Source organism: Trachurus japonicus, chromosome 10 (assembly GCF_045865225.1).
Source record: "Trachurus japonicus isolate A0001 chromosome 10, Traja_1.0".
NCBI lineage: Eukaryota > Metazoa > Chordata > Actinopteri > Carangiformes > Carangidae > Trachurus > Trachurus japonicus.
In genome coordinates this window covers 36,791,573-36,816,294 of record NC_140916.1, presented here as the reverse complement: position 1 = coordinate 36,816,294, position 24,722 = coordinate 36,791,573, and the positions used below count along the sequence as shown (strand labels likewise).

Genomic DNA, 24,722 nt, shown 5'->3' with positions numbered 1-24,722 from the left:
ATTAAAAAAACCTTCACTTCAATAATAAAAAAAAACCTTTTCAATCAAAGAAAAAAAGTTTTTTTTTAAATTGAAAATATTTTTGGATTGAAGCAACCTTTTTTTTTTTGATTGAATAATAAAGACACGAATCTACCTGAATACTTTGATAGCTTGTCACACTCAATCAATCATTCAAAATGTCTGCTAAATTACTAATTGAGAATTTTTTTAAATTAGGAAACAGGGAACATGTGTGAAGTTTGAGATTGCTGAACACTGTGACTCCTCCACTGGGATGTATTTGTAGTTTCACTGTTCTACCACTAGATTTTGTGTGTACGCTAAACATGGTCAGGGTTGTGCTTAAATTTACGCACGTTCCTAAGCACAAGTACAAGTTGATAAATTCCATACTTTGCATGGGAATGTTCTTACGCACGGTTGATAAATGAGGGCCCTGAAAACACATAGAACATGTACGTTCATGTGAACTGAACAACAGCTGCTGGCAAAGAAAACACGGCCAGTAACACTTGTAATTCATTATCATGTAACCACTGTTAATGAAGGCTGATGATGACACCCAATTAGGGAGCAGCTCTGTGGGTGTCGCTGTCACAGACATAGCCTCGGTGGACAGAGTGTGCTCAGTTGCTATGACGATAACATCCCCCATCAGCTGACAAAGGACACAACTAAACACACAGTTGAACACTAGTTTGTAGTAAAACAAATACTCCAGCTCATTTCACAGATTAAAAGGGATAGTAGCATTTTTTTTCTTTTAAAAAGTGGGGTTGTATGATCTACAAATAGCCCCTAAGTACTTTAATTGCAGTAGAAGACTCTCTGCACTCCTCCCGTTAGCAACGCCAGCCCATAATAGCCCTGCCCAGAGATTTACAACATACAGTGTTGTGAACAGACCCAAAGAAACGGCCTATTTTCACGGCCTAAAAGAGGTTTTACCTGAAAAAAATACACAGTTCCATTGTTCGCTATAATATAATTTTTTCCAGCCCTTCAAAGTGCAGGAAAAACACAGTTTTTATTTGGACCTAACCAACTCACATATCCCTCCGCCCAGGGTTAGCGCCCGCCGATCAGCAGTTGGTTAGGTCTAGGGATGTCACGATTACAAATGTTCTTGGTACGATTATTGTCAGAGAAATAAACACGGTATTAACGATTATCACGATTATTATGCATTAGGCTAATTAATTTCACAACACTATGAATGTGTAAAATCAAATATAGTCTAAATATAACTACATTACTCATTGTTTACACAAAATATTTCAAATATCTATGAATATATGACCAATTATTAACCCCCCAGGGGAAATGTTTGAAATATTCAGGTCATAAATTGTCATCTATACCAAATGTTTACATTTATTTTAATCATTTTTTGTTTTATTTTGTGTTTTTTTTTAATACAAATGACACACTAACATTTAAATTCCTACCGATTCAATGTTACGTTAAATAAATGGACCAGTATCGGTGCATTTACCTTTATTTTTGCACCACATCTGCCGATAAGGTTCCAACATCATCTTATTTGGGAAGTGACGGTATTTAGGAATCTTTACGATTTATTAATTGTGGCGTTTAATACCACGATTAACTGTGAAAACAAGTAATCGTGACATCCCTAGTTAGGTCCAAATAAAAACTGTGTTTTTCCTGAACTTTGAAGGGCTGGAAAAAATTATATTATAGTGAACAATGGAACTGTGTTTTTTTTTTCAGGTAAAACCTCTTTTAGGCCGTGAAAATAGGCCGTTTCTTTGGGCCCATTCACAACACTGTATGTTGTAAATCTCTGGGCAGGGCTAAGAGAGTCTTCCACTGTAATTAAAGTACTTAGGGGCTATTTGTAGATCATACAACCCCACTTTAAAAAATGCTACTATCCCTTTAAAACACTGTCAGCAAAAAGGGACATGGGCCTGATATGAGTGTAATCCTGCTGGTCAGACCAGGTCCATGTGATGTGATGTGAACTCTCTCTGCAGACTGACCAGGAGGTTGGGACAGGCCTGCAGCGCCTCCAGCACCCCGGGGATACTGAACGCCTCGTAGCCTCGGACTCGTCTCCTCTCCAGGTATCGCGGGTGGAGGCCGTAGAGCTGCTCCAGGTCCGGCATCTTCTTCAGCAGGAGGAGGAAGCTGCCGTCTGTGAAGCCTGAACCAGGGGACACACCGAGACATCAGACCCTGCTAACGCCGCCTGAAGATACTGTACTGCATGAACCAAAGTTGCCAGCAGGTTTAAAAGCAGGGCACTTGTTACGTGCTACGAGCATCTTGCACTTTATGTATCCTAAATGGGAAAAACAGCACTTTACTCTAGAAAACTAGCACTTTAACTAACCAGCACTTTAACTAATGCTAATTCCCAGTGGTGTTCTCCTACTTTTAGAAGAATGAGGAGATGTATGTGTTTTCAATGTAGTCCCCCGGTTGCCCAAGGGGTAACAGGTGTGGGCTTTTGTGTTTATCTGTGCCTTTCTATGTCTTGGGCCTTTCTGTATTGCACTATGTTGTGTATTCTTTGGCATTTGTATTTTATTGTGTTTTGTATTGTGAGTGTCAGGACTACAGATGGAAATTAGCCCGAGGGCTAAATCTGGTACAACCATCTTTTCATTGTTTTGTTTTTTCAATTGACTAATGGTAATGTACACTGTCCTGTTTCAATAAACTAAACTAAACTAAACTCAGTTAGTCTTTTTAAAAAAATGTATCTTAGTATTTCTCAATGCACCCAATCCATGAAATTATCTTAAAACCTTATGGAATATGAACTATGGAACTCTAAAATGCTAAGTCTTACAAGATACAGAATATATGTAAAACATTTTACATATATTCTGTATCTTGTAAGACTGAGCTTTTCTCTCTATTGATCATATAGGATAGGGTACACCTCAGCTCTCTCAGGTGTGTTGCATTTGATCTGGTCTTTTTAGATGTGGAAACTGTTGTTTTTTTGTTTTGTTTTTTGTATTGTCTATGTGCTGTCTACTGTCTATTTGTGTATCACTCTTGTATAGTAGTTTGTGGTCTGTGTTTCTTGTCTGTTTGTTATATGTTGTTACATGTTGGGACTGCAGATGGAAATTAGCTATAAGCTAAATCTGGTGCAACCATCTTCTCATTTTCTGTAAATGATTAATGTCATTGCACAATGTCCCCTAAATAAACTAATAATAGCATCACCAGCTGATAAGATATGAGTTTTTCCTCAGTGGATGTTGTTATGATGCTATGTGAAGCCCTTTGAGACAAACTGTTTGTAAAAAAACGGGCTATACAAATAAAATTGCCTTGCCTTGCCTAAACCATTTATGCATGTACGGGGGTCTTCATTTCTTTAACCACACGCCCCCCCCTCGTCTCCGCTTTCACATTCACTGAGCGGCTCAGAGGCTGCGAGCAGCTAGGGGATTTCATTGAAGGTGGAAGATTTTCTCGTATAGTAGATTGCAAAAGGTCAACTTTTCACCCAGGAGACAGAGAACTTTGACCAAGGTACCAGACAAGATATTTACTATTTACACACTGTGATGGTTTACAAAGGGGGGGCTACTAGCTACTAACTAAACTAACCTAACCAAACCTTTGCCGAGGGCCCTTTTCCTTTTCTGTCATTTTGAAAATGTAAATAGAAAATAGAAAAATATAGTTTCAAATGTAAAGGGAGTGTGTCATCTGTAACGTTATGCCTTTAGAAGATCATTTCATCTTCCACTTGCTGAACTTTTCACAGTAACAGAAATGTTGACCAGGAGTGGCTCAATGCACGTTTAAAGTTTGAGAACCAATCAGTAAGACATGTTTGTTGTTACCCTGTGAATGAAACAGAAAGACAACCAAACACCAAACATTAAGGATTAGAAAACAAACCCAAGCAGGACATGTTCTGTCTGACTAACTGGGTTTCCATCCAAATGTATCGAATTTAAGAGCAGATGTTTGTGAAAATGCGCAAAAAGAAAATTTAAAGCGAATTTATGCCCGTTTCCATTCATTATTGTTTTGCGATTATTGGGAGAGGAGGAGGAGTGGTGCACCGTGAGATTACGTCATAAGAGAGCGTGAATGTATCCAACAGCTGACACTCAGCTGACACTCAACATTATGGACAATTTACGTACTTTCCGGACTATAGACGCTTAACCGTCATAAACAAAAGATTATGGGTTACAGAGCGCGTTCGTGTTGCGGTGCAGAGAGGAGAGCTGGGACACCGGGGCGTCGTTCTCCATTTGTTTGAACGTCGCTGGGTGAAGTCCAGCAGCTTCACCCACAAACTCTGGCTCAATTCTCATAACCTGTTTCCATAACAAAAAGTCGCATTTTCATTTTATCGATACGCTGACAAATCCACCCCCTCCCCCAGAGCCGGCCCTCCCTATAAGCGAACTAAGCAGCTGCTTAGGGCCCCGCAGCCACTAGGGGGCCCCCAAACTTTGCTCAATCATTTGTCTAACCGTCTCTGACAACCAAAGATATTCAATAAATGGAAAGATACTCCATGAGCGGCTGCTCCAATGATATGAAATGGTATACACTTCCTGTCTCTCTAAGTGGGCGTGGCCAACCGTCACCCCACCTCGTCTGTGAACGTGTGTGTGGATTTATACAATCTGTAGGTAGATGAAAGTGAGATATTTATATTTTCTTATGATAACATTAAATATTTACACTACTAACAGTAATATTTAGCATGCCAAAAATAATTTAAATCATTTTCACGGGAGTTCGCGGCCGTTTGTTTGACGTTGCCTAGGAGATCTGTGCCAAATCTCGCGAGAGTGTGTCGTAGAGACAGAGACAGGTCTGGAACAAAGTGGATTTTCTCCGGATCTCTCTGTCCGAAAATTACCATTTTGGTGTCAAACTGTTCAGAAGAGATGTGGCTTGTGAAAAATGAGTCCAAAATTTGCTTCAGTGACCGTGGGGAGAAAGGCCCGATCATAATCTGTGTTCACATTAAATTGTCCCATAGGAATCAATACACTCCAGGCTGCCTCTGGTCTCTCTAAAGGGGCGTGGCCGTGCAGAAGCCCACGTGACATGCATACAGGAAGCTGACTCGTCATGAAAGGTCTTGGTTTATAAACCGTCTTTGTGACAACGGCAACATGTAACCCTTGACCCAACTGGCAACAATGACCGTGACACGCATACGTAAACGTAACGCAGACTGTGGCCGTTCTCCGGTAACGAGCGCGCACCACCCCTTCCCCTTCTCTCCCCCCTGGCCCCCTCCCTCCCTCACTCACTGAGATCGCGATTTGCGAGGAGGTGATTGGCTTTTGGAAAGCGACGATGTCCTAAAGGATATATCCGTCAGATGCGGAAAATAGGAAAAAGAAGAAGGTCGAGGATGAAAAAAAAACAAGGACAAGGTAAGGCTAATTAATGTTATGTTTACCAGATGAACGTTTAGCCGAAAAACATGTCGGTGCTTGTGTTAGCTCACTTAGCTGGCTAGCTGCTACATACCAGCCTGCTGTAGTTCACATGTCCTGGCTGATTTTAAGGTCTGTTTACAGTGAAAAGATAATGCTGTTTTCCTGTGAGGGGATAAAAGATCAATCACCCATTTATTAATGGCTGATTAGATATGTCATGTTGCCACATCCTCATCCCCTGTGGCTGGTTCCAGTCATACAGTTGGTAAGTTTCTTGTTTGTTGCCACAATATGTTTATCTCTGTTGGAAAATTAAATTGTGTGTACACAAGTGGCTAAAAAAATTCTACTAATCTTCTCCACAGCTCCAATGGTTACTGCTGATGATGCTGCTGACCAACCAACATCCTCTATCTTCTTCTCAACTTAAGTTTTGTTTTAAGGGTTCTAGAATTTAGCTGTACAGATAATTTAAAGAAAATAAATCTGTTCAAACTGTAATCTTTTGTAGAATCTTTTTAGGGCTGTTTTCGACTAAGGATTTTCATAGTCGAATCTGATTCGTCAGATTTTGCCGTAGTCGACTGATCGTCAAACCTTTTTTTTTTTTTTTTTTTTAAAGATAGCAGCAAATTTGCGACTTTTTCCCCGTTTCAAACAAAAGAGCTAAAACACCCCAAAAATATGGTCGGTGTAAAACAAATACCTTTATTTATTTCCCACACTTTGGATGATTTTTAGTAGCCATTGGCCAGGGTATGCGTTTATGTCACGTTGCCCTGGACAACGCTCCTTTTGCGCGGACTGAGTGGCAAATCAAACATCCCTCAATGTGATGAAGGATAGCGGTGGACACAGAGAAACCAGGTAAAACATGTAGTATCAAAACAAACTGAGGTCAGAAGGACTCGACAATCCGTACATTACGTTGTGTGTTTTAATTAACCCTGTAACACACAGTGTGACCGCGGCAGCGGCAGAGAGACAGACAGGCTCAGTGTTAAAGTGCAGAGGGACGAGATCACAGCTGTTACTCGCATCCCGACTCCCGGCACTTATGATGCGTTCATGACAACTCGGAAGTCGGAAAAAACGAGTTCCTCTTCTGAAAAACCCTGACATGTCAAACTTTAGGATGTGTTAGGGACTAATTCATCTGTCTAACCATCAGAACTATTGACACATGAAACGGTAAACACAGCTGATCGATCGAAAAAAAAAATTACACCTCGAGTTAATTTATTTTCCGTGGTTGAAAGCAGCTTCTTGAATGTAACTCGGTCAAAGTCAGACGTATCCTCACAATGTTTTGTAGTTCTGTTAGGTCATGCATGATGTAGGCATGCTGACAAAGTTAGACTGTCAGACTTCCTTGATTTTAAACTTTGGCGGCTCTGCCTGTTCTGCAGTGACTTCTGAGTACCGTGACGTTGACGCTCCTGTTGTGTGTACTGCTCACCTCCGCTCATTTGAAAAAGGAAAAAAACCTCTGCTCATTTGTGCAACTGCAGTGGGTGATTTATTAATACATAGTAAGAAGCTAAGACTACCGTTTAAACGCACACATCATTTTGAACTCTTTATTAACAGAAAGTAGCCAGATTTTGTATCGAAATAGGCTTTTTATAACGAAAAAGACATTCTATGTATGTAACAATTTATGCTCAGCAGCCGTGGGCACCCCCATATAGTCAGAATGGTATGGTCTTGGTTAGATTCGACTACGAGGTTCATAGTCGAATCAGACCTCTCCGAATCGAATCGTCGAATAGTCGACTTTTGGAGGTCAGCCCTAAATCTTTTATCTTTCTGCTATATCAAAAGTAGTGATTTAATACTGCAGGTTTGGAGCCACCTATTGCCATTCACAATATTAACATTAACATTCAGACAAAAACAAAGTAGAAGAAAAAATGACAAGTGCAATTAGACAGCTTTAAGTGTTTCAGTGACTCTAATTAGTAATAAAATATATGCTCGCCATCATGTTGATAGAGGTACAATAAAATATGCAAGGGTTGCATACGGTAGCTGGTTTTATGAATATTTGATGGTACACGTGAGGCAGGGCCCCCAATTTTATCCTGCTTAGGGCCCCCAGATGTACAGGGCCGGCCCTGCCCTCCCCCCCAAAGCGTAAAAACCTTTATGCGCATTTACTGCCTTTTTTCGAATTTCCGACGTTTCCATCCAAGTATTTATTTGCAATTTTTGAAAATGCGAATAAAAAAAGGTGGATGGAAACGCAACTGTTATTGACTCTAGTCACATGTTCATCCGAGCTGGAACTAGGATCAGTCTGTAGACTTACAAACCTTTACCTGAAGGCATATACTCCCACCAGCGGCCGGCACACAGGTCCACCACCTTGACCACGCGCAGGTACAGAGTCACGGCCTCACGGAGCTTCCTGGACAGACTCTCCATACACATGATGTCCTTCATGGGAAGGTACCTGCAAAACAGCACAGTGTTCAAACTGTCAAAACCCTGCTGTCAAAGTCAGTTCTAAACCAAGTACACTCATCTTCCTCTTGTAGTAGATATGGCCTTATACAATTTAAAATTGTTCACCGTGTTCACTTAACCAAGGCCAAACTGGCTAGGATTTATCCCAGCACTGACCCTACATGTGATCGGTGCAAACATGCACCGGCGACCTTAATACATATGTTTTGGACATGTTCCACTCTTCGCACATTCTGGCTTGCAATATTTAATTCCTTGAGTGAAGCTTTTAGTATGGTTATTGATCCGCATCCTTTAATAGCTTTATTTGGTGTAAGACCTGGGGACTGACTGTGTCTGGCCATTAAATATGTACAATGTGGTGGTTTTCACTACTTTACTTGCCCGTCGTCAAATACTGTTAAATTGGAAGAGCTCCAAACCCCCATCCCATGCCAGATGGATCAGGGACATTATGTTTCACCTTAAGTTGGAAAAGATTAAATTCACCCTGAGAGGTAATAAGGACAAGTTTAACAAGGTCTGGATGCCTTTTCTGATTTATTTTGATAACATGACTGATGTGACAAATTGAGACCAATAGAGGATATCTTTGCATATGTAGGTGAAAACTGGTAACTTTAACTTATTGTTGTCTTTTTTTTTTTTTTCTTTTTTTTTTAGCGGTCTATTCAGCTGTCACTTTTTCTTTTTTCCCCCCTTATCACATTATTTTCTCTGTATTTTCTTTTCTCTTAGAGGATTTGGGACAATGGGGTGGCGGGAGAGGGCGGGGGGCTTAATGTGTACATTTACTGAATATGAAATTTGTGTGTGTTTAATTACAAATGCCAATAAACAGATTTTTCAACAAAAAAAAAACCCCTGCTGTCAAGGAGTCACAGTTATTTCTGTAAAACCACCGACAGTAGGGATGATGTGCATAGTGTGAGATGATTAACTGCACATGACATTCAGGGAAATCATTTAAAATGTGGGCGTATAAGGAGTGTAAGGAAATAAAGCCACCTCCTCTTTAGGGTGAGACACTACAGGTGAATAGGGTAAAAAAAATAAACTAACAGATATCACCATGAAACTTCCCATGTTTATCACTTACATTAAGACAAATATTGTTTGTATTACAAGTTGTCAAATTTTAAATATGTAAATTAGGCTATATCTAACTAAATATGCGGCAATGTGGATTTCCAGAACAGAAATCTGAACAATGGATAAAGCTACTTTCAAAATTCTTGTTTTATTTTGTTGACATATATTAGAGTCAGAAGTTTTTACAGAGAGGATTATCTCGGATATCTCTTTTTATCACTCTGTAAATGAGAAAATACTGTCACCCGCCCTAAAAAATCTAATGTCTCCATGTTTTTAGGAATAAAATGTTGTATAAATCAGGCTGTGAATGATATATCAACAAACCCCTCTGTAAAAACCTTCAGAATATAGAAAGTGATAAAACTGGAAGGTTTGGTGTCTGTAAGTGCTGCTGAAGTGGAGATTTTATAATTCAGACTCTGAGGAAAAACTCAGTTTGAGAAAACGGCTTTTAAAGACTTAAAAACTACGACTGATACGGAGGAAATGACAATTTTTGGAGCCTACATCGTTGTTCGGGAGAGAGAGAGCTTTACAATGATACCTGACATGACCTGGGTCAGACAACAGGCACAGCTCAGTCTGTCACAGTAGCAGGTTAACTTTTGTTGAATTTAGGAGAAATCTACTGACGATAGAGACAAAATGAAGTGAAATAAAAAACCTTAATGTGGATTTTCTACCATTTTTTTTCCACTTTTCTGAAAGAAGACATGTGAAGGAAGAAAAATAATAGCTCCAAATCTCAAAACTGACCAGGCAGTGCATGAAAAAAACTATGTTTTTGCCTGTAGTGTCTCGCCTTATATTAATTTGAAGCCCCATCCTGCTGAAATGGCACGATGTAAGATCATCAGATGTAGAGTTTATACAGTAGATGTCAATGTAAGTCATGTCACTTCCACAAGGGGGGGCTGTGATGTACAGTTACAGTTTTTCTCGATTGCTAAGACACATTTCTGTAAAGCTGCTCTCCTTTTCTCTAAACTGTGAACACAAACCCCAATTTTCAAGCTACATTCACAAAACCTCAGACTCTTCTTGCAAAACCAAACTTTCACCTCAAAACAGTTCAATCTGTTCTCAAAACTGAACTATGTTGTCAAATCGTGCCCCGAGTCAATCAGAATTAAAAACACTACTGAGCCAGCCACTAAACACTACATAGAAAAATAGAAAACACAACTATCAGGTCATGAAGCTGTAGAAATAAATGTTTATTGTTCACTGTAGCTAAATGCATGTTGCAAAACAAAAAACCTGTGCATTTACACTGTAGCACTTCTCTCCTTCCCTTTCTTTCACCCTCCTCCCTCCCTCCTCACATCCATTTCATCCCCTTTTCCTTCCTTCTTCTTTTCTCTTCCCACTTCATCCCTCCCTCCCTCATCCTCTCTTCCTTCACCCTGTCGTCTCTCATCTTCTCCTCTTCCTCTCCTCCTCCTCTCCCTCCATAAATGCATGTTGCAAAACAAAAAACCTTGTACATAGTACTACTGTACAAAAAAAAGTACAAAAAACCGAAATCCTCTGCATTTTACACGTAGCACTTGTACAGTACAAAAACAAACAGAAATCTTGTGCATTTAGTACTTGTATGCAGTAAGCCTACGTAAAAATAAAGTACAAAAATATACAAATGAGAAGTGCACAACTCAGCCACAGCATCATTTCTCTGTACTGGATCAGGCCACAGGACTTCATCCTGAACTGGTTTATATTTGTTCCCTCACATCATTAGACACAAGTGTTATCAGTTTTGAGTTGTTGTGTTCAACCGGTGAAACTTGTGCTTTAGTTGTGTTTGACTTTTGCCACCTGTGCTCAGCATTATGCAACACAGGTGCATCACAATGAAAATGTGTTGGTAAGTTGTGTCTAAACAGGTGAAAAGTGCTGATGGTTTTGCCAAAAGAAGTGACAGATTCAATCAGTGGGTTCAGGAAACTGAGAATTTGGTTCAGACAACAGGGTTTAGTGCTTTAGCAACTGAGAAAAACTGTAAAAACAACTTATCGTTACATCAGGGTGGGACTCTTGTAAAACTCTAGCTGTATTAGAGCATCGTCCTAAATCAATAACAGGGTTGTATCATACATTTGACATGGAGGATGAAGTACCTTGATTTATATCAGATTAAAAAGGGAGAGTTCATCACTGTGCTGACAACAGAAACACATGAAGACTGTCTGAAGCAGTACTACCACTACAGGCTAGTGATGTGCAGATCAATACTGAAATATTGATACTTCCCATACCAGGTCTGTATGCTCTAGAATCAATACTCAAATGAAAATATCGATACTTTTGATACTTCAGTCATTTGTGGTTATGCATATCATTAACAGGAACACAGTGGAAAGTAACTAAACTATTCAGATCTTGTCTAAATGACACGCGGTTGGTTGGAACTACTTTTTCTTCCACCTGGGTGAGTGCGTAACGTGTAAGCGCAGCAGCATGAAAGGAGTCAGGTGTGGAGCTGTTTCAGTGCCACAAACAGTGAAGACGAAGTCTGTAATATCTGTGGGAAAATTATAAATAATATTATAAATGAATGAATTAAAAAAAATTATATGTTTGTTTATCATTTTCTTATTTAATTTATGGTTTTATTATTTTACTTAATGTTCTTTTTTTAGTGTTTGAAACACTTTTGTCTACGGCTGGGACGATATGCTTTTCTCCCGATTCGATTCTTCTACGATTTTTTGGATGGCGATTCGATTTAAATTGCGATTCTACGATATTGCCGATTCTCTCGATTTTTAGTCTTTAGCATTTTTAACATTTATCTGCACACAAATACTGTAGGAGCCTAAATGAACATACTCCATTATAAAGTGAACTTTATACCCTTATAACCCTTTTCAAAACCTGTACTCTCTGTATGTAAAAAATGGCTAACAAATGCACATTGCAGAATATTTAAAAAAAAATCCCCCCCCCCCAAAAAAAAATTCCCCCAAAAAATATTTTTTTCAAAAAAAAAATCGATTTAAACATCGTCAAAAAAGATATCACGATATTTATGTGAATTGATTTCTTCTCCCACCCCTACTATTTTCCGCTGTATTCTAAACGAGGCCACTAGAGCAGTGATCATCAACTGGCGGCCCGCGGGCCGAATCCGGCCCGCCGAACCTTCCAATCCGGCCCGCGACTGAGTTCTAATAGTTTACAAGTACCTATATTTCTCGGTCTCCCGTTGTGTGCGCCTGTCAGTCAATGCGCTGGGACACGGAGACACGCAGACGCGCTCAGTGTTTGTGTGCCTGTGAGTCCCTGCACTGGGATTAGGAAACGCCGCGGTACCCAAAGCACCGTGCATGAAAGTTTAGAGAGCCGACTGGACTGCAGGGTTTTCCCTGTCTGTCTGCAGAGGCTGCTGGGTGATTTTGGCCGCTGCCTTAGTTAAACTGGGTGTGCACGGACGGGCCGTTCAGATGTAGCGTCTTTTGCGCACTCAAACCCATTCAGTGTCATGCGCGCTCGAACGATGCGGTAGCGGCGCGTGTTTGATGCCACTCGGTTGTTTTTATTTGTGCATGTCCGTGGCGCACAGCTGCACGGACCTGCTTCTCCCTTCAATTCAATTCAATTCAAAAAACGTTATTTATCCCCGAGGGTCAATTGTCCCGGTTCCCCCTCGGCCTGCATCTCTCCTACTGTTTCCCACTGAGCTCTGCCCGTGTGTGGAAAAACGTCGCCTCCGAGATGTTGTGTATTAGAGAAACACTACTGACTACTCAGGACTACTGACTTGTATCATCAGAACCGATTGTCAGCCTCCTTTCATATTTAGGCTGAAAATCACAGGGCCAGTCAGCAGTGTAAAGCTCCAGCATGTGGGAGCATCTGAAAGTCCAGCTGTCAAGAATTTTCATTTTATATCATACCAAACACCAAAGATAGGCTATGTATAAATGAAAATTATGAGCTTACAGGTAAAATAGAAATAAATTATTAGGCAAAAAGGTGAATTTAATTTCAGTCTCGGCCTATTTGAATGTCCGGCCCCCGAGGTGTGGGTTGAGAAAGATTCTGGCCCTTCAACAAATATAGTTGATGACCCCTGCACTAGAGTTTAAAATAAATACGTTACTCTGAAGTCTTGCATCCTTAGGAAGCTATGACTTGAAATACACTACTTTTTTTATTAGATTTACCAGACACATTAGGTGCATTTGCACAAAGTATCGCTATCGCCGATACCAGCCTGAATTTTACTCAGTATCGGATCGGAAAGGAAATCTGTGGTATCGAACATCACCACTACAGGGCGGTGTAGCTACTAGCTAGCCCGTAGCCCAGTGTGTGTGTGTGTGTGTGTACCTGAATATATGACAGAGGACTTCATGGGACAGCTCGTTGATGTAGTCCTTGGGCTCGCTGGGACTCAGGACCGGCTCCCCTCCACCGCTGCCAACTACAGGTAGGAGTTTAGATGCCTTCCTCCTCGGACCCATCACTTCAACGTCACTGCTCAGGCTCTTACACACACACACACACCTCCTCCCTCCTGCAGCCTGGAGGCTCGATCCCTCAGCATGGACCTCAGTTCTACACACACACAGCACAGAGAGGGACAGGTTAGCAGCAGCAAGATAAAGGCAGTTTCTCATTTGTCTGATCTGTCCTGACACCTTTGGCCCTGATCAAACCAGGTGTTGACCTGTGTCTTCACTAGTCTGATGTCAAGTGGTCAGCTGGAAGTTGGTCTGTAAATTATGACATGGTGGTTTATGATGAGACTGTGACAGGAGGAGACGTCAGTGGAAAACCACAGTGGTAGTTGGTGGTGGTCCTTCCTTCCTTCCTTCCATGTGATCAGGACACTGCTGTGTTGCATCTTACTGGATGGGATGCTGCAGTTTGCACACAACACTGAAATTGTGGTTTTGTCTGATCGACAAAGCGATGACAACGGTGACTGTTAGCAGGGTTCCTACAGCTTAAGCCAAGTTAAATTTAAGACTTTTTAAGACTTTTTTTAAAGCCACTTGAAATTAAATTTAAGAGCGACTTCATAATAAACACAAATGCAGAAAAAAAAAAGAAAAACCCCACATCAATTAGGCTACATAGGGTTAGGGACAATTTTACCCACTTTCCTATGTGATCCAAGGTAAAGTGACTGCTACATGAACATTGGATTGTGTCTCTTTCCAGCTGTCCTTTCTAAATAAATGCATAAAAAGTCCGGAAAAAAACAAAACACTGACTCTGGAGCTGGAGGCGGTGAGAAATTTAGCGTTGACGACCGCCACTAACTTCTCTATGTCGAAATGTTACCAATTATTTTGAGATTTGAAACTAATTACAACCATAAGTTGTAATTATTAAGAGTTTTTCCTCAGTGGATGTGAGGGTCTAAGGACAGAGGATGTTGTTGTGATGCCATGTGAAGAAGCCCTTTGAGACAAACTGTTGGTAAAAATGGGCTATACATATAAAATTGCCTTGCTTCTTTATTCTTCAGGGGTTTATGATGAGAGGATGTTACCTTTACTTTACAGCTCTGTCACAATGCTGTTAATTAAATACAGTAGTGAAAAAAACAGAGAGCACAGGTCAGGGAGGTTTCTAGAGCTACAATAACGGGTCAATGCCTATGTTCCCACAGCCTTATGTTCCCACAGCCTTATGTTCCCACAGCCCTATGTTCCCACAGCCTTATGTTCCCACAGCTCTAAGATTTTTCTCAAAATTAGGCCCCATGTTGTGGATAGGAGAGCCTTGTCTTTGACCTAATCTGTTCCTTCCCTCCTTCTATCTTTCCTTCCCTTCCTTCCTTCTTTCTTTCTTTCCCTTCATCCTTCCTTCCTTTCAGGACAGGAGGACAACAGGAGGGTTAACCAACTCTTTTCTTCATTGCCTAAACCCAACCAATGGTGGGACCAAAGGGCTGTGGGAAGGGAACATAGGGCCTAATTTTCAGTGACAACAAAAGTTAGAAATGTGGGAACATAAGGCTGAGGGAACATAGGGCTGAGGGAACATAGGAATGACCCCACAATAACATGTCTGAGGATGAGTGTGTGGACAGACACTGTGTCCTGTCCACACACACACCCACCAGGTGTGTCTCCACATGTGTCCACAGCAGCAGCAGCAGCAGTAGCAGCAGTAGCAGCAGCAGGTATGGAGAAGCCTTCAGTCTGGGACCAGGACCCCGGGGGGACAGGTGAGGTGTGTGGGGTGTGAGGGGGGGACAACAGGTCGGTGTGTAAGTTACCGGCTGGTTAACGGAAGGAAACACTCCGTCACTGCAGCCACAGACAGACAGACAGAGGAAACAGACAGACAGACAGCGCTGTTCACGTCTGTTACGTCGACGGCCAGCGACAGTGAAGTTACACCGTCACTAATAACAACAGCACCGACATTGGAAGCAGAGGAACACAACACACCTGTCTGTCTGTCTGTCTGTCTGTCTGTCTGCCTGTCTGTCTGCCTGCCTCCCTGTCTGCCTGCCTCCCTGTCTGTCTGTCACAGCGGCCACACGTCCCAATGCTACAAACTTTAGCCTGCTCTTTGTCAAAGCTACAAGGCTAGCTCCGTTGGTTAGCATAGCCGCAGCTAACAGTGGTAACCCCCCTAGCCCCGTAACCCTAACAACAACAACACACCGAGCGGCCGTTACTAAGGGCCTTCAGCGCGGCCACTCGGCTAACCGCTGAGCTGAGCTACCTACCTACCGGTTTGTTTCTATGACAGCCGCTGGGATGTTGCTGCTGTTGCTCTGCGTCCATCATCCTGCTGCAGCTTTACTGTACCAAACACGGAGCAGTCTTCATCACTTCTTCCTCTTCTTCCACTGCTTTAACGGCGGCGGGTGAACGGCAACACGGAGCTACAGCGCCCCCAGCTGGTGCGGAGTGAGGCCGAGAGGAGAACCGAGAGGAGAACTGCAGCTGGGACAGCTCAAACAAGAACTTGTAAATTCAATAATTGGTAGTAATAATAATAATGCTAATAATAATAACAATAACAATAATAATAATAATAATAATAATAATAATAATAATAATAATAATTAAAGCCGCAAGCGGCGATGGCGGGCCCTCGCTCGCCCATGCCACCGCGGGGCCTGAGGCACGCCGGGGCCGTGGCGCGGAGCAGAAATGGAGAAAAAACCTGGAAGGAGTCCAAAAACGCAATGTTTCGTTCATCCACCAGGGGGCAGTCATCGCATGTGGTGTGGTGCGTTCAGGGGCCGCCCCCCATCACTCGTGTGAAGTTTGGAGTGAATCGGACAAAGCATGAGGGAGTTATGAGCAGTTAAAGGTCCGTCCACCAGGGGGCAGTAATGGTATGCGTGCAGGTGCGTTCAGGGTCAGTCCCTCATCACACATGTGAAGTTTTTTGGAAATCGGACAAAGCATGAGGGAGTTATGAGCAGTTAAATGTTCGTCCACTAGGGGGCAGTAATGGGATGCGTGCAGGTGTGTTCAGGGTCAGTCCCTCATCACACATGTGAAGTTTCGTGGAAATCGGACAATGTTGATGCAAAAAATGGCACTTCCTGTTTCCACTAGGGGGCTACATGAGTGAGATCGCCTATGAGCATATGGAGACGTTGAGGTCGTGACCCTGGACCTGTGTATCAAATGTCATGATGATACGAGTTCATTAAAGCCATCAAAAAGCCAAACGTATTTTCTTGGCGAGGGATCATCAGTTGCCATGACGCCATGCGGTCGCCATTACTCGTAGCTTCATAGCGTTCATAATGTAGCTTCACCAACTGGTTCTGCATGTTTTAGAAGTGGAATGAAGTTGATGGGGTCAACTATGTGGAATCAGTACACGTAATGTAAAAACTGGTCACTTCCTGTTACCACCGGGGGGCGCTATGAGTGACGTAGGAAATTAATATATCGGGACGTTCAGGGCGGAGCCATCGTCATGTCCAGCAAGTTTGAAGTAGCTACGATAAAGTATGTGGGCGTGAGAGCCATTCGTATTTAAATGGCGAGCACCGAAACAGTCGCCAATGTGAATTGAGCCATAGCAGCCACGCCCTATGACCTACACACCTGCGGAGCACAAGATAAGGTCATCATGGGGTTTCGATGCTGGAAAACAAATTTGAAGCCGATCGAGTGAAGTCCCTAGGACGAGTTAGATCAAACGTAAGTAGTGGAAATGTCCAAAAATGGCCAAAAAATGGCAAAAATTGAAAATTAAAATCAAAATGGCCGACTTCCTGTTGAGATTTTACCATGACGTTAAGAGACTTTTTTGTGCGTCTGGGGATGATGAATGTGTGTACCAAATTTCGTCTGCCTACGACAAAGTAACCCAATAGGCGAGGGCAAATTTAAAGTTTGTAGGGGGCGCTATTTCGCCATTTTGCGTCGACCATGTGCGACGACCCAAAAATATTGAATTTCGGATGAGGCCGGAGGGACATGCAAAGTTAGACAACTTTTCCAGTTTGGGAAAGGGGCGAAATTGGGGCATGAAAAGTCGCGTGAATAATAATAATAATAAGAATAATAAACATTACAATTTCAATATAGCATTTTTCCCCCTGGGTCTTCCATACCACATGATTACTTCACTACTTGATTACTTTGGGGTCACTTGCACTTTGGGGTCACTTGCACGTTGGGGCATGAACGAATTACAATAGGGCTTTCGCTGTGCGACTTGCAGTCGCCGCTCGGGCCCTAATAATAATAATAATAATAATAATAATTTACGGAAGCCGAGAACGGCCAGGTCCGTAGCCTATATATTTTTTTTATTACCGTTTTCTCGTGACAACGACTTATTATTTCGTTATCTCGAGATAACAAAGACCGTTTTCTCGTGATAACTAATTAATTTATGGTAAAATGTGCTGACATGGTTGCCTAGCAGTTAACTTTAGTCTACTAGTCTAGCCTACTCACTGGTGTGATTATTGTCCACACCAGCTGTCAACAATAACTTACCAGTAAGTTACACTTAAAGAGGAACTAAACCCCTAAACCACTTTTTTCTGCTGAAAACAAATATATTTGGGTATAAGGTAGTGTTGTCAGTGTCGCGACCAACTCACGTATCCCTCCGCCCAGGGTTAGCGCCCGCCAATCAGCAGTTGGTTAGGTCCAAATAAAAACTGTGTTTTTCCTGCACTTTGAAGGGCTGGAAAAAATTATATTATAGCGAACAATGGAACTGTGTATTTTTCTTTCAGGTAAAACCTCTTTTAGGCCGTGAAAATAGGCCGTTTCTTTGGGTCTGTTCACAACACTGTATGTTGTAAATCTCTGGGCAGGGCTATTATGGGCTGGCGTTGCTAACGGGAGGAGTGCAGAGAGTCTTCTACTGCAATTAAAGTACTTAGGGGCTATTTGGAGATCATACAACCCCACTTTAAAAAAAATGCTACTATCCCTTTAAAACTTCTTCCTCAGAATGCTTCATTCAGCAGAGCTCACAGGCCTCTCATCCTCTCCTCCCTTCGGCCTTGGAGATGTTTTGCTTTCACTGTGGCTCCGTGTGCCCTCAGCTTACCTCTGAATGATCAAACAGGTTACTGGTACTCATTGCATTATATTATATTATATTATATTATATTATGGGTTAGTCAAAAATATAAGACACAATAGGTTAGTTAAAACATGAGACTAAACTTTATTACTATAAAGTGAATGCATAAACAGGTAGCTACATAAAGGCAAGGCATCTTTATTTATATAGCGCATTTCATACCAAGGCAACTCAATGTGCTTTACATAAAGACAAAACATTCAAAAAGAAGCATAAGACAGAATAAAAACAAACAAAACACTAAAAACAGAGTTAAAAGCAAGCGCAAATAAAAGTAAAATAAAATAAAATAGGTAAAGTTTAAAGTTCTTAAAAAGAGCTCAGCTATAAGCACGTGAAAAGAGAAATGTTTTTAACCTGGATTTAAAAGTGCTTAGCTACAGTTGGGGCTGATTTCAGGTTTCATAAAGGCAAATGTTTCACACCACGCAGGATTAACTTGTTTAATTGGGTAAAATGAGTAAGTGCTCAGTCTAATAAAACAATCATCAGTGAGATATATTCAGTGTTGATGATCAGTAATGTCAAAGTGGAGAATATTCATGTTCATATTCAGTGTTATATAGTTCTGATGAGGTAACTGGAGTTTTGCAGTGTAAAGACACAGGTTCAGCTCTATCTCATCAGTCAGTGAGACAATGGCGCTCTGTTTTATTTGTCAGTCAGTAAGGCACAATATCAACTTCAGTTAGTAAAGGTAAATATTCAATGTTAAAGGGATAGTTCACCCAAAATTCAAATTTCACTCATTATCTACTCACCCTCATGTCGACTAAGAGCTGTGAGAGTTTTCAGAGTCCTCCGTTCCTTCTCTGAGTTACAGGGGGGTCCGCGCAGCAGTATTTGTCCATATAATGGTTGTCAATGGATACCAACTTTCTTCGTCCAAAAAGACACACCAAAAAACATCCAAATACCTCCATAGTGCTCGTCTGTAATGTCCCTCTTGTATTGAAGCCCCGACATGAGAAATTGTTATCTTACTTGAATACATTTCCAAGACTAATATTTTTACTTTTACTTGAGTTAATTTCTAGGAAGGCTGAAAAGTAAGAGTAAGAGTTAGTTGGACGGTGCAGGTTCATTTGGTTACAGTTTTCACGCAAGAGTTAAATGATTGTTACGTAATAAACATCTGCATTACTTAATTAAAGAATTGTTTGTTTGTTTTTTATCAACGTTTGCCTGTAATCTCCTGTGGTACCACATAAATACAGCATTGGGGGGTGTAAAACATGAAAATGACAATTGCTGTCCTCTTATGATCCCATTCATTTTATTAGTTTTTTTTATAGGTGTTTCTGCAGCTTTATAAAGCTATATCAGTGCAGGTGGTTTCAAAGAGTTAATTCTCAGGAACAAGAGTTAAAAGGTCTTTAAATTCATTTAGAAAAAATTATAGTAATTCATTGATGTGAAAAATAAGAAATTTACTCTTACTTTTACTTAAAGCAGAAGTAAACGATCCGGTCGTTTTGGCTAATGCTGCGTTCCAGGCAGGCTTTTGAAACCGTAAATTACAGCTTCAAGTCACGACTTACGACTTTGTAGCGTTCCAGGCAACCCACTCGTGTTTCTCCGACCTGTTTTACCTGTGAAAGTCACTATAACGGCCACTCGTAACTTCTGACCCGTGAACTCGTACCAGATCGAACTGGTACCACTTCACAGGTCGGAAAAACACGAGTTGCCTTGAACGCACCATAATGTCTTGTCAGCCGATGGAGTTAGCAGCCCCCGCCCTCGTCATGGATCTATTGGTCCTCGTCCCTACGTCACCACATTCAGGCGCATCCCTTGGCTGCACACACAGAGAGGACTGCCCCTTTATGCCGTTCTCTCTCCTCATTGGATAAAGGTTGTAGGATACAAGGAAAGTTTTCTCCTGGGCTCAGAGCAGAGCAGAGGGACTGACAGACCCGTGTTTCAGACCAAACACTCTATGTAAGTGATTGCTGTCGGAAGATACAACTATTTAAGACTTATATTAACACAAAAATATCGCTTACTTCTGCTTTAAAGTAAATTTAAAAGCATGTACTTTTGGATACTTAAGTACCTTTAAAAGCAAGTACTTTTTTACTCTTACTCAAGTAACATGTGGACTGAGCTACTTTTACTTGTAACAGAGTAAATTTTGACCAGTAGTATTTGTACTCTTACTCAAGTACTGGGGTCAAGTACTCTGTCCATCTCTGGCTGTGAGCTGTGAGCGTACCTACAGTACCGGTCATGGTGAAGGTGCTGGAGTTGATGGAAAGCAGATGAGAGCAGCACGGCCGTGGCAGCTGCAGAGACAGAGCAGGTCTACACCTATACACACCGTTCTAATTCTGGACCCACTAATCTCTGCTCTTCCTGCTTTGACAAGTTGGAGTACAGCAAGATGGAGTCTCTTTCTCTCTTTCTCTCTTTCTATCACACACACACACACACACACACACACTGTTCTAACTGGTGTGCTGCTGCTGTCACTGGATGTAAACAGAGTGAAACTGCCCACAGCCTCCTGCTGCTCTGCTGGACTTCCTTTGACACTGAACAGCCTCACACTCCCTCTACACCAGCGCTTCTCAACCTTTTGTACGTCAAGGACCCCTAAGTTGAGACGAATTAGACCACGGACCCCCATTGGACCAAATTTAGAAGTAAACACACAGAAATACACAAATATTTGTTCTGAGACTGAAGAACATTACGTTTTTATACATCTAAATTGGGGCCAATAGCGTGAATTTTTTGGAAATATTGTAGAGAAATCTCTGGAAAAAAGTGGTCCAATTTCTCCAAAAACATTTAAACATTTCTAGGAAGAAGTGGTAAAAATTAAAAAAAAAAAAAAAAAAACTTCTAGAAAAAAGTGGTAAAATTTCTCGTCAAAACATTTCTAAATAAAAATAAACAAGTAAAAAATTTCTAGAAAAAAGTGGTAAAATTTCTAAAATAAAAAAAACTTCTAGAAAAATGTGGTAAAATTAAAAAAAAAAACTTCTAGAAAAATGTGGTAAAATTTAAAAAAAAAAAAATTCTAGAAAAAAGTGGTAAAATTTCTCGTAAAAAAATTTCAAAATAAAAATAAACAAGTAAAAATTTTCTAGAAAAAAGTGGTAAAATTTCTAAAACAAAAATAGTAATAAAAAAATCTAGAAAAAGTGGTAAAGTTTCAAGAAAAAATCGGGGACCCCCTTCAAATCTCTCAAGGACCCCTAGGGGTCCCCGGACCCCAGGTTGAGAACCACTGCTCTACACAACACATGTTTATGGTGTATTAGCCACAGGATTGGTTACATAAGAGTCGTGCGTGATGAAAGTAAAGAGACAGGTGTGCTTTTTTTTTTTTTTTTGCCGGTATGCAACTCATATTGCCACCCATAAATCACAACTTGGTAGAGGCTGGCCATATCATTCAAAAAGTACTGCACAGGGAATCATTTATTGTGCTTATACCTTTCTCGTTTATTTGTCCTTAAAGGGATAGTAGCATTTTTTTTAAAGTGGGGTTGTATGATCTCCAAATAGCCCCTAAGTACTTTAATTGCAGTAGAAGACTCTCTGCACTCCTCCCGTTAGCAACGCCAGCCCATAATAGCCCTGCCCAGAGATTTACAACATACAGTGTTGTGAACAGACCCAAAGAAACGGCCTATTTTCACGGCCTCAACTGTTATATTAGTAAATCATAATTTTAAGGGTCATGTAATGTCTACTCACGTTCTTATTTTTCGCCTCCCCCTTCCCAGATCCCCAATTCTTCTCCCCATCTTCCTTTTCTCCCAGTGTATGGGACTACTTTTTTTATATGCATGATTAATTGATATGGATGAATATCAATAAATGAAGCCCTAAGATTGAGGGGGTTGTTTCTTTAAAGCCTGCTGATGTCATCGGCATCTGTGTAAGAAACTACCCGTTCATTTGCATCATAGTGGAGGAGACCACTGATGGAATGTGGAGTCAGAAATACATTTGTCAAACATTGTTTCACCATTTCAATCATTTATTTTTAGGTGTGAATCTAAAATGTGAAAAATGTGAAATCTGAAAATACATTTGATCAATTTTTAATCATTTAGGGTATTTTTTATTGGGGGGGACGATTCATATTTTTCAGAAATTGGGGGGGACATGTAGCCGATGTTAATCTCGGCAGTTGGGTTTGCACGTCCTTTATGGATGAGTGAGTGCACCCGTATCCTCCGTTACACCTGCACCTCACAGATCTATACAACAGTTATAATATCTGTTCATGTTTAAGTTGTTAGTTACGCTGTTAAAGGTCCAGTGTGTAATATCTGACAAGGTTTATTATTGGCAAAATCTGAATATGCTACCCATGAATATATTTGTTTAAGTGTATAATCACTATAAAATAAAATTAGTTTGTTTTTCGTAGCCTTATAATTATTCTTTTATATAGCAGGGGTCTTGCTTTAGAGAGTGTCCCAATCTTGCGCCGCCATGTTTGTACGGCAGCCCGACTGGAAAACCCAGCCAATCAGAGAGCACGTTTCAAGAGGAAACAGCAGACATATTGTAAGATGGTTTAGATCTTCACCTCATCGCTCCATGCTCCTGAAATACTCCCAGTTGTGGTAAACCAAAAGTTTTTTTGTCCTTTGCCGGTTTTCCCTCATTTTACAGACTGGACCTTTAAAATGTACTAGCTGATGTTTTCTGAGGTAGGCCAGTTGTAAAGTTCCTTATGTTGAAATTAACCAGAACATTTCCTCACACTGAACATTGTTGTATAGCCAGACATGAGCACAGGGTCTTAGGGGAGAGTGGGGTAAGTCGAGCCACTTTTTGTATTCAGGATCACTACATCAAGACAATTATAGTTTTGTTGCTAACTAACACATCTGCATATATTTCAGGATGTTTTGCATCCCTACAAATTAACAGAATGAGTGTAAATATAACTGTTTTTAAAATATAGCATGTTCAAAAAAAGTGGTCTTGTGACTTGTGATGGGGTAAGTTGACCATAGGAGTGGGGTAAATTGATCAACCCCCCCTTCTTTCCTTCCATCCATCTCCTCCCTCCCCCTTTACTTAATATTTCATCTGTCCAGGTTACAGGTGAACACAAACTGCAGGGACTTCCTGCTGAGCCACCAACTCACTGAGATTTGGGGAGTTTTGTAATTACGTGGCATCTTGGGAAGAATCCCAGATATTTTTCTTTGAAAGTAAAGTTTGGCCTCACTATAAACAACTTCTCCTGTTTATAGGAACATACTTACTGTAATCACAAACATACAGAATCTTGATTTAATCAGCTTGTTTTTAGACACTTTTTACTTCTTTCAAGCATATTTTCACTTGGAATAAGTTTTTCTTTCTTATTACAAGCACAAAAAACTTACTTTCACTGGCAGATTTTTCTATTTATTGTGAATTTAAGTGAAAATGATCTAAAAACAAGTTAATTTTTAGGTTATGAGTCTTAGTTTTGACTAGAAATGAGACATTTGGACAAGAAATAAGACAAATATTCTTGGAAAGATGTTGAGTTTTTACAGTGTACTATGAGTATCAGTCAGGGTCTTACGCAGAATAAATCAGTCATACAAAGATTAGACTACTGGGGTTTTTTATGGGCCCCACTGGGCGCTGGGCCCCTAGAGTTATCATCACCTTTCTCCCCTGTACAACGGCCCTGGTGACTTCACACCAGTTGCAGTGTTGCTCCAGTTTTCATGTTGCTCATACAAGTTTATTTATTTAGAAATACACCTGCACTGACCAGTACCCAACAACACATTTACATATAATAAATGTATGTGGCTTGCAGACATTGTCAGGAGCTCAGAGAAAAGGGAAGGGTTTATTGTTGATTTACCTAGAATCCATTGTGGTCTTTCTGTGGTCTGACTATTTGTGGTGACTTTAAGCCACATGCAGTCAAACTGGCCCCAGGAGACGCTGCCATCGCTGTGGACGATCCTGCACGTCAGAGTCAGACCGGTCTGGACAAAAAAGGACAAGAGTTAAGACTTTGGGGCTTTGTGAACACTAGAGCCATCAGCGGTGTCTGCCCTCTGCTGGAGGGAACAGACCCACCTACACTTTGAACAGACAGAAACAGACTGATGCAGAGTGGTGGAAGGTAGAGGCTGATGGAAGAGCTGAAAGCATTTTTGTGACTATGACATCTAACAGGTACATGCATGTGGTTTCACATCATCTCCCGATTCCATA

The 24,722-nt window shown here is 41.0% G+C and overlaps 1 protein-coding gene across 1 annotated transcript in view; it reads right to left on the bottom strand.

Moving 5' to 3' along the window:
- fbxo38 (F-box protein 38) overlaps positions 1–15,798 on the bottom strand; it is a 52,445-nt gene extending 36,647 nt beyond the window's left edge. The window contains 4 exon segments of the mRNA XM_085788580.1: positions 2,010–2,173; positions 7,733–7,866; positions 13,311–13,538; positions 15,677–15,798. Of these exon segments, the coding sequence (XP_085644706.1) occupies positions 2,010–2,173; positions 7,733–7,866; positions 13,311–13,444 (432 nt within the window). The 5' untranslated portion in view covers positions 13,445–13,538; positions 15,677–15,798.
- Positions 15,799–24,722: the final 8,924 nt, after the last annotated feature.